This window comes from Garra rufa, chromosome 17 (genome assembly GCF_049309525.1).
Source record: "Garra rufa chromosome 17, GarRuf1.0, whole genome shotgun sequence".
Taxonomy (NCBI): domain Eukaryota; kingdom Metazoa; phylum Chordata; class Actinopteri; order Cypriniformes; family Cyprinidae; genus Garra; species Garra rufa.
The window spans coordinates 8,718,190-8,729,725 of record NC_133377.1 but is presented as its reverse complement, the minus strand read 5'-3'; the positions used below and the strand labels follow the sequence as shown (position 1 = coordinate 8,729,725).

Below are 11,536 nucleotides of genomic sequence, written 5' to 3'. Positions count from 1 at the left end.
GCCAAAAATCATTAGAAAATTAAGTAAAGATCATGTTCCATGAAGATTTTTTTGTAAAATTCCTACTGTAAAAATGTAATTAAAAAATGTAATGTAAATAGCCAGCCATGATGAAAATGCCATTTTTCCTGAATACACACAATTAAATAATATTTCACACCCTTTGCATAATTTGGCCAAATTATAGTTTGTTTGTAAACAGCACAACAACACATTCTTCTCAAAAGTGATATAAACCAAAACCAACCCAGCTTCTCTCTCTCTCTCTCTATTTCCCTCTTGAAGTGTATGCTATTTAAAGGCTGGTCCACCTGCATTGAGACACACCTGTATCTCACTGGAAGAGTTTTATAGGACAGGTCCTCCGAGAGCAGCCTTAATAAGTCATTCTTCAGGCTGTAATCACAGAGCGAGAGGAAGAGGGCAGTCATAAAAGTAAACGAGCACAGAGCGGGGTCTGCAGGGACCCATAGCTTAATTACAAAACACTGGCATCTGACATCAGCTCCACAACTCTGACCCAGACAGATGTGACCCTGTTTTTAACTTTATTATATTCTCAGCCTCCGATTAACACAAGACCTTCGTTTGCCGAGTATGTCAGCGGTAAATGTCCCCGAAGTGACGTCCAAAGCCTTTAAAGCCTCTAATAAACAAGGTATGACCTGGCGCTCTTGAGAGCACCTAACATAAAGAGGCCGCAACGCTTCTAATGAGAGCGAGGAAAGGCTTGATTAACCGCCAGTGCTGAATGTGAAGGGTCGTTAAGGTCGGTTTTAATGAAGCTCTCCTACGGCTGAAGGACTGACCGCCGCAAGAGTGTTTACCGATCCTAAAGAGGATTATTTTTAAGGTTGTTAAATTGGACTGGACAACAAGCTTATAATAACAATCTACACCCTTCCGCTACTGAGTTCTTCAACGTAATGCTGCTGCTGCTGCCTCTTGAACACAACCTGACAGCCAGTATTTTTGTGTTCCTGTGGACCATGTGACTACAGTGTTGCCTTGGTTACATGCACTGTGTTTAGGTCTGGTCTGAAAAACATATCTGCTTGAGATCTGCTTAGGAAAATAATAATAAAAGAAAGAGTCTGGAAAATCGATAGAAAGGTAGGCATGAGTTATTATTTAAGAGTTATGTAAGACTCTTTAGTACGGCAAGCAGAACAAAAGCAGTGGACAGAAGTGCTCTCGGTGTACCAGGTGACTATATTTGAAATTGAGCTTTATATAAATGAAATCTAAATAAATAAGCTTTCCATTAATGTATGGTTTGTTAGGATAGGACAATATTTGGCCGAGATTCAACTGTTTTAAAATCTGGAATCTGAGTGTGCAAAAAAATCTAAATATCTAAAGTTGTTCAAATGAAGTTCTTTGTGATGCATATTACTAATCAAAAATAAGTTTTGATTTATGGTTGTAAATGTAGAAAATATATTTATGGAACATGATCTTGACTTAATATCCTAATGATTTTTGGGATAAAATAAAAATAATTTTGACCCATACAATGTATTTTTGGCTATTGCTACAAATATATGCTACTTAAAGGAGTAGTTTACATTCAAAACAAAAATATACAGATAATTTACTCACCCGCTTGTCATTCAAGATGTCTTTTTTTCTTCAGTCAATAAGAAATTGTTAATGGTCCTCTATGGTGCCCCTGTGTTTGAACTTCCAAAATGCAGTTTAAGTGCAGCTTCAAATGGCTCTAAATGATCCCAGCTGAGGAAAGAAGGGTCTTATCTAGCAAACGATGGGTTATTTTCTAAAAAAAAAAATAAATGCTTGTCTTGTCTAGCTCTGTGTGTACTCTGTGTAGAGATTAAAAAGTATATAAATTGTAAATGTTTTCAGAAAATAACCAATCGTTTTGCTAGATAAGACATAATTTCTTTATGATTGAAGAAATAAAGACATGAACATCTTGGATGGCAAAGCAGTGAGTTAATTATCTGTACATTTTTGTTCTGGAAGTGAACTTTTCCTTTAAGACCATATACATATGTATTCATAGTGAGAGTATGTATTGGCGAGACTGGGGAAAGTTGTCACATCATTTACTTCTGTGAATATTTCTCAGAAATGTTTAATATTTAAAGGTCAGTTTTTGCATAGACACATACCTTATAGCCTTGGCTACAAAAAAGCAATTCAACACTTTCACCGTTATTGCCCACGAAAGAAAGGTATAATTAATCAACACATGCTGACCTTTTGTGACAACATGCAAATGAGCTCCAACAGCAGGACATGCAGTCATGCTACATGAAACAAGATGTCACAATTGGAACCTGCTGTTTGTTGATTTGAGAAAATATTGTGTGTGTGTGCGTGTGTGTTTGAATATGAAATGCTCAATGAAGTTGGTTATTCACTGGTAATTCAGCAAAAATTAAACAGTATAGTAATTATGAAACAGGAAAACATTTTGGCTACAGATTCAGTATTTAAAGTCATATTTCATCCCAAAACAAAAATTACCCAATTTATTTTATTCACCCTCAAGCCATCCTAGGTGTATATGACTTTCTTCTTTCAGACAAATACAATCAGATTTACAACTGAGGTCAAAAGTTTACATAAACCTTTCTGAATCTGCAAAATGTTAATTATTTTACCAAAATAACAGGGATCATACAAAATGCATGTTGTTTTTTTTATCTAGTACTGACCTGAATAAGATATTTCACATAAAAGACATTTACATATAGTCCACAAGAAAAAAAATACTAGCTGAATTTATAAAAATTACCCTGTTTAAAAGTTTATATTCCCTTGTTCAGTGGTAGTTGTAGAGTCCCTTGATAGTCCTGAATAGTTAAACTACCCACTGTTTTTTGGTTCCCTTCCAGGTAACTCACGCTGCATCGAAACGCTTTGGGAACGCCCCCAGCGTGACCACGCTCTGAATCACGTGTGTAATCAGTCCAATGGAATTGCGAGACGTCACCTACGTGATGACATCTCGCAATTCCATTGGACTGGTTACACACGTGATTCAGAGCGTGGTCACGCTGGGGGCGTTCCCAAAGCGTTTCGACGCAGCGCCAGGAAGCATAAAAGTATGTACGGTGAGAGCAGCGCTAGCTTTCTGCCATTCAGCAAGCGCTCTATGTTTGTCACTCTCCGTTTTTTCGTGCCAGTTTGCACAACTTTTATTTAGAGAGTGATTGTTTGTCTGTGTGTACAAAAAAATGTCTAAAAAGGGTGATAAGCAACAGCATCACAGGCCGTGTGTTCCTCCTTCCCCTTGTTTTTTCACGGGTGAGGATACACACAGCTTGTGTGTTGTTTGCATGGGAGCAGCACATGCAGCATCAGCTCTCGAGGGGGCTGACTGCTTGCATTGTGAATGCATGCCTCTGTGCGTGCTCCGCACCCGGAAGTCTCTCTTTGAGGAGGGAGCCTTCACCAGCGTTCCTCGTGGGTCCGGTCCCGCTTCCGCCGAGGCAGAGCGGCGATTGCACTTGTGGGGATCGCAATTGGATCTGGCAGAGTGTATGGAGACGGGCGAGTCCCTATCTTCTACCTCACCTGTCAGATCCACTGCCCGCTCGCTGGGATCGGAAGCCCGCTCTGCGGTTTCTTCCCCCCCGGGGAGAGGGCGCGGCACTCCTCTTATCTTCCTCCGAGGAGGTGGATATAGAGGGCGTCAATGAGGAATCACCCCCTCATTCTCCCCAGTACGAGGAGCTTATAGAGGTGGTCACTCGCGCCATAGCCACATTAAAACTAGACTGGCCGAGAGACACACCGAACCGCAGCGAAGCAAGCTAGATGAACGCTTCCTGCAGTCTCGGCCACCACCTCTGCGCAGGAGCCTTCCGTTTTTCCCTGACCTCCACACCGAGGTGTCGAGGTCATGGGGAAAACCATATTCTTCGCGGCTCTACATTGGCAGGGACCGCGGGTCTCTGCGACGCTCTAAGTCGGGCCCTTCTAAGCCCAAGATTGACCTGAGGGTGGTCTTGCAGGCTAAGAAGGGCCCACTAAGAGGCCCTGACTCCTATGGAGGGCCGTTGGGGACAGTCCCCTCTGGGGAAGAGCGGTTAACACCTCATCATACGGTGCCTGTCTCTCCTCAGTGTCCCCAGGGGACTGTTTTGCCAACCCTGCCACCTACGGTGCTTCAGGACGCAGCGACCCCCAGCGAGCATATTTCTCGACTACCGCCCGATATCATAGCAGTACCAGGAAGCTTGCTACCTCTACGGAGGTCCCCTCGACAGTTGACTGGGTGCGTTCCTGCCGGTTCTCCGCTTCAGCACCCCATGTCAGCTGTCCCTCTAACACCAGAGGTCAGCTTCAAGAGGCTGATTCCCTTAGTAGACTTTCTGGCAGCCTGGAAACTTCTGCTGAATGTCTCTCAATGGGTCCTGCATACTGTAGAAAGAGGTTACCGCATTCAGTTCGGTGCTCCTCCTCCCTGCTTCAGCGGAGTATTTCCCACTCTCGTGGGCCCTCAGTAGGCTCTGGTTATGGAACAAGAAGTAAACACTCTTCTGGGGAAGGAGGCCATCGAGGTGGTCCCTCCTCACAAGCAAAAGTCCGGGTTCTACAGCCGGTACTTCAAAGTTCCCAAGAAGGATGGGGGCCTCAGGGCCATTTTAGACCTGAGCATACTAAATCGCTCAGTCATGCATCTCAAATTCAGGATGCTGACTGTCAAGCAGGTTGTGTCACAAATTCAGTCCGAGGACTGGTTTGTGACAATAGACTTGAAAGATGCATACTTTCACGTCTCCATCCTTCCCCAACACAGGAAGTTCCTGAGGTTTGCTTTCAGGGGTGAAGCATACCAATATCGGGTTCTTCCTTTCAGCCTTGAACTCTCACCCCGCACTTTCACGAAGTGTGTGGATGCAGCTTATGCATACTCAACTATATCGACGACTGGCTGATTTTTGCCCAGTCCGAGCAGATGGCGGTTCAACATCGAGATGTTGTTCTGTCACACATGAAAGAGCTGGGGTTAAGACTAAACACCAAGAAAAGCGTGCTTTCTCCATCTCAGAGAACAATTTATCTGGGTGTAGTGTGGGATTCATCCACGATGCGGGCACATCTGTCTCCTGCTCGTGTAGAGTCAATCTTAACAGAGGTCACGAGAGTGAGAGAAGGTCGGTCACTCACTGTAAAGCGGTTCCAGAAACTGCTGGGTCTGATGGCAGCTGCGTCCAATGTGATTCCTTTTGGCCTGCTGTACATGAGGCCCCTACAGTGGTGGCTCAAAACCAAGGGGTTCTCCCCAAGGTCATGCGGCGATGCTTTCGTGCCTTAGACATGTGGAGGAAACCTTGGTTTCTGAGACACTTTCTCCCAGACCTAAGAGGCCACCATGTGTTGGTGCGCACCGACAACACAGCGGTGGTCTCTTATATCAACCACCAAGGAGGTCTGCATTCACACCCCTTGTTCAAGCTGGCGCACCAGACACTTGTGTGGTCCCAGGGGAAACTCCTCTCGCTGAGAGCTGTTCACATCCCTGGGCATCTCAATTTGGGAGCGGACGTCCTGTCGAGGCAGGGGCCGAGGTCCGAAGAATGCATGCTTCACCCTTTTGTAGGTGAAGCAGATTCGGAAGGTTTTTGACGAGGCTCAGGTGGACCTCTTCGCGACTCAAGAGAATGCGCAATGTCCCCTCTGGTTCACTTGGAGTCATCCAGCTCCCGTGGGGCTGGATGTCATGGTTCAGATGGTTCTGGCGAGAGTGCGCCGGGACGAGATCCGACTTCTTTTAGTCGCCCCAGACTGGCCGGGTCGAGTATGGTTCTCGGACCTGATTTCCCTCCTAGATGGCTCTCCCTGGGAGATTCCAGTCAGGAGGGATCTCCTCTCACAGGCGGAGGGTCACATTCTCCAACCCCGCCCGGAGTTGTGGAAGCTGTGGGTGTGGCCCCTGAGGGGGCACAGTTCATAGCTTCCGGTCTCTCAACTGAGGTTGTTGAGACCATCCTCCAGTCCAGAGCTCTTCACTGCTTTGTGCGGAGACTGCCAGTTTGACCCATTTAACTGCCCAGTTAACTCTCCGCCGGGTCAACCCACTTCACCCTGAAGGTCGACGTGGCGGCCATAGCTGCTTACCACGCCCCTCTTGGTGGCACTTCAGTGGGAATACACCCTTTAGTTACACGTTTCCTCCATGGTGCGCTGAGGTTGAGGCCTCCAGTACGCTCTCGTGTCCCTACTTGGGACCTGGCTGTGGTGCTTGAGGCCCTGTGTAAGCCTCCTTTCGAACCTTTGGATGAGATCTCTGATCGTCTTCTTACTCTTAAGACTTTCCTGCTTTTGGCAATCACTTCTCTTAAGAGGGTTTAGGACCTTCAGGCCCTCTCTGTGGCTCCTTCATTTCTTGAGTTTGCGCCTGGTATGGCCAAAGCTTTTCTGTATCCCAGGATGGGATACCTCCCCAAGGTCCACACCGTTGCACCACGCCCTGTCGTACTGAAGGCCTTTCATCCTCCTCCCTTCCGGGAGCCCGGCCAGCAGAAGCTTAATTGTATACGTCCACAGAACTGCCTTGTGGAGGAAGGCTGACCAACTTTTGGTCTGTTACAGCCCTCCGAGGAGAGGCCGTCCTGCTGCCAAGCCTTCCATAAGTCGGTGGATTGTGGATGCCATTTCCCTTTCGTATGAGTCCTCTGGTCTTCCCTCACCAATGGGAGTCAAGGCTCACACGACTCGTAGTATGTCTGCCTCTAAAGTCCTTCTTTCGGGCCTCTCTATTCAAGATATCTGCAACGCTGCGGGTTGGTCCACGCCCCTTACTTTCACTAGGTTCTATGGCCTAGATCTTCCAGCCGCTCTTGGCTCCTTCGTTCTCTCGCCCTGCGCCTCAAGGCCATACTTCCGGCATCCCTGCGGCGCTTGCTGTTTCCAGAAAGCTAGCGCTGCTTTCACCGTACGTGCTTTCAAGCTTCCTGGTCGGTGTCGTCATCACGTACGTGACGTATCGCGATTCCATTGTACTGATTACACATGTGATTCAGAGCGTGGTCATGCTGGAGGCGTTCCCAAAGCGTTTCAACGCAGCGTCTCGTTCCTTTCAGGGAACTAGGCTTACATGCGTAACCTGAGACGTTTTTCAGCATTTGTATGCTGCATTACGTATGAGCATGATGTAAGAGATCCATCTTTTCACACTGAGGACAACTGAGGGACCCATATACAACTATTACAGAAGGTTCAAATGCTCACTGATGCTTCAGAAGGAAAAACGATGCATTAAGAGCCGGGGGTTAAAACTTTTGGAATTTGAAGATCAGAATAAATTTAAGTTATTTTGTCTCCTGAAACATGTATGCATTTTGTGTAGCTTCTGAAGGGCAGTATTAAATGGAAAAAAATGGAAAAATGTACACATCTTCATTCTGTTCAAAAGTTTTCACCCCCTGGCTCTTAATGATTCATATTACTTTCTGGATCATTTTGAATTTCTGTTTGAATTTATAGTCCAGTAAAGTGCATCCATCCATCATAAAAAAAAAGTGTTCCATATGACTCCGGAGGTTAATAAAGGCCTTCTGAAGTAAATCAATGTGGTTTTGTAAGAAAAATATCCATATTTAAAAATGTATAAACCATCTCTAGCTGCCACTGTCATACATGTATTCACAAGAGTGGCTTTGTAGCGGATGACATAAGACATGGCAAATGTGGAAACACAGAGGAGATAGCAAAGCCTTTATTAACCCCTCTGAGCCATGTGGAGTATATTTTATGATGGATGGATGCGCTTTATTGGAATTCAAAATCCCCACAGCCATTCACCGCCATTATAAAGCTTGGAAGAGCCAGGACATTTTTTAATAAAACTCGGATTGTATTCGTTTGAAAGAAGAAAGTCATATACACTCACCCTCAAGATGGCTTGACAGTGAATAAATCATGGGGTCATTTTCATTTTTGGGTGAACTATCCCTTTAATAAATTGTAAAATCTTACAACAGTTAAAATTTGTGTGAACGCTTGCCCCACAAGACATTTAGGAAAAGTACCTTTAGTAAAACATAATTTTATTAAAACCATTAAAAATGGTTTAAAATAATAAATCAGACTGTCTTTAGTAAATCAAAATTTACTAAAGACACGCAGTGGATTATCAGTGATCATTTTTAAATAATTCATGCAAAGTGATTTAATATGGTTTGCATTAGTATTTGCACCATTACTTAACTTCCTCCCCAAAAGTATGTCTTAACCCATTTCACGCCTGTGTTGTTGGTAGATTACACCCACCATATTATTATCGATTCTGCTTGTTTTCAACCCTACTCTTTTGATCTGGTACATTAAGTTGATCATTATGGAAATTGTTTAATTTGCTCATTGTCAGTAGATCAACCACAGAACTTCACACTCCCATCAGCACTTTTATTAAAATTTGCACTCTAACACTAATTTGCTCTTTTTAGCAAATCTAGCACTTAGTTTTGAATTTGTCTCATAATTTATGAAATTATGAAATCATTGATTCTGTTATTTTCCTTTTTATTACTGTGAAGCTGTTTTGAAATGATCAGTAACACATTTGACCGCTTGTGAACTTTCATGATGCCTTTTTAATGGGACACACTTAAATTTTTTTCAACTTAGTGTTGTTCAGAGCTCTTTTTTTTTTTACACTTTTTTTGTTTTCAGCACTTTGTATTTTAAAATACATCTCTAAACATGTTTAGTGGTCGATTTAACAAATTGTGGTACTTCTAATTAAGTGATAAAAAGTGGTTGCAAATGTTTTACTAAATACACAGTCTTAAAGAGATAGTTCAACCAAAAATGACAGTTCTGTCATTAATTACTCACCCTCATGTCGTTCCAAACCTGTGAGACCTTTGTTCATCTTTGGACCACAAATTAAGATGTTTTTGATGAAATCCAAAGCTTTCTGATCCTGCATAGACTGCAACGCAACAGACACTTCAAGGCCCAGTCTATGTATGTAGTGTATGTATATGTGACCCTGGACCATAAAACCAGTCTTAAATAGCACAGGTATATTTGTAGCAATAGCCTACAATACATTGTATGGGTCAAAATTATCCATTTTTCTTTTATGCCAAAAATCATTAGGATATTAAATAAAGATCATGTTCCATGAAGATATTTTGTACATTTCCTACCGTAAATATATATATATATATAAATATTTTTGATTAGTAATATGAATTGCTAAGAACTTAATTTGGACAACTTTAAAGGCGATTTTCTCAGTATTGTGATTTTTTGCACCCTCAGATTCCAGATTTTCAAATAGTTGTATCTTGGCCAAATATTGTCCTATCCTTACAAACTATACATCAATGGAAAGCTTATTTAATCAGATAATGTATAAATCTCAATAATAAAAAAAAGACCCTTATGACTGGTTTTGTGGTCCAGGGTCACATTTATTCTCTGCCAATTCTTCAGCACAATGCTACAGTGTTTAAAGAGAAGATCAGGACCAACCAAATGACACAGATCTGAAACAGCTAACCTTGTGGAATTACACTGGATGCCCGTTATTTCTGAAAGGAAATGTGTCATTTAAGTGGGAAGGCCAGATGATGAGCAAAACAGCCTGGCTGTCAGTGGAGGATTCTGGGAAGCGTGCCCTCTCATGACTGCAAAGCCATATAGGTCATGGAGAAAAACACCATCACCCTTGACAACCCCTGCAGGAAACAGAGTCGAAACATCCTTCCACTTTCACTCGCTCGCTCTGACTCACATTCTTGAACATATTCTCGTGCCTCAGACAACTTTTTATAGGACAAACTCTTTGGTCTCTTTGTGTCATTCTGGTGCTCAAAGACCGTCGCCGTTTATTCTTAGATACTAGCTGTTCCTTTCTCAGCCCACACGATTTCAGTGAACGAAATCAACTGGGATGCCACACACACACACACACACACACACACACACACACACACACACACACACACACACATACACTTACCTGCCAGACAAGGGCCTCCATGTGGTCGCTAGTGTTCGAGAGCCAGATGCTGAGCACTAGTGTGTGGGAGGATGAAGTGAGGACACTAGCGATGACGGCATCCCTCATGGAGAACGGCAGCATGGTGTACACCACAAACACAATAAACAGGAAAAACGACACCTGCAAACAGAGTTAGCGGTGCATTAGGCTGCCATTTAACATCTACAGCTCACAAACATAGAACAGAGATCAGATTTTTGCCCCGATTTACAGTCTGGACAAGTTTACTGTCATACGCGTGTTCATGAGAGAGTGCGGTTCCAACGGATGATGTACAGTGGGGGAAATAATTATTTGATCCCCTGCTAATTTTGCAGGTTTGCCCACTAACAAAGAAATTATCAGTTTATAATTTTAATAGTAGTTTTTTTGACAGTGAGAGAAAGAATGCCAACAACAACAAAAAATCCAGAAAAACACATTTCCAAAAAGTTTATTTTAATGAGTGAAATAAGTTTTGATCCCTTGGCAAAACATGACTTAGTACTTGGTGGCAAAACCCTTGTTGGCAATCACAGAGGTCAGGCACTTCTTGTAGTTGGCCACCAGATTTGGACACATCTCAGGAGGGATTTTGTCCCACCCCTCTTTTGCAGATCCTCTCCAAGTCATTAAGGTTTTGAGGCTGACGTTTGGCTGACGCACACAGATTTTCTATGGTCTGGAGACTGGACCTTAATGTGCTTCTTCTTGAGCTACTCCTTTGTTGCCTTGGCTGTGTGTTTTGGGTCATTCTCATGCTGGAATACCCATCCACGACCCATTTTCAATGCCCTGGCTGAGGGAAGGAGGTTCTCACCCAAGATTTGATGGTACATGGCCCTGTCCATCGTCCATTTGATGAGTTGCAGTTGTCATGTCCCCTTAGCCAGAAAAACACCCCCAAAGCATAATGTTTCCACCTCCATGTTTGACGGTGGGGATGGTGTTCTTAAGGTCATAGACAGCATTCCTCCTCCTCCAAACACCGTGAGGAGAGGTCAAAGAGCTCGATTTTAGACGCATCTGACTACAACACTTTCATCCAGTTCTCCTCTGAATCATTCAGATGTTTATTGGCAAACTTCAGAGGGGCCTGTACATGTGCTTTCTTGAGCAGGTGGATGTTGCAGGCGCTGCAGGATTTCAGTCCTTTATGGCATAGTGTGTTACAGATTGTTTTCTTGGTGACTATGGTCCCAGCTGCCTTGAGATCATTGACAAGATCCTCCTGTGTAGTTCTGAGCTGATTCCTCACCGTTCTCATGATTATTGAAACTCCACTAGGTGAGATCTTACATGGAGCCCCAGTCCAAGGAAGATCGACAGTTATCTTGTGATTCTTCCATTTGCGAATAATCGCACCAACTGTTGTCACCTTCTCACCAAGCTGCTTGGCGATGGTCTTGTAGCCCATTCCAGCCCGGTGTAGGTCTACAATCTTGTCCCTGACATCCTTGAACAGTTCTTTGGTCTTGGCCATGGTGGAAAGTTTGGAATCTGATCGGCTGATTGCTTCTTTGGACAGGTGTCTTTTATACAAGTAACAAACTGGGATTAGGA

At 43.6% G+C, this 11,536-nt stretch overlaps 1 protein-coding gene across 1 annotated transcript in view; it reads right to left on the bottom strand.

The window, feature by feature from the left end:
- adcy2b (adenylate cyclase 2b (brain)) overlaps positions 1-11,536 on the bottom strand; it is a 122,447-nt gene that overhangs the window by 84,022 nt on the left and 26,889 nt on the right. Inside the window, exon 3 of the mRNA XM_073822426.1 lies at positions 9,953-10,114. Within this exon, the coding sequence (XP_073678527.1) occupies positions 9,953-10,114 (162 nt within the window). The remainder of the gene's footprint in view (positions 1-9,952; positions 10,115-11,536) is intronic.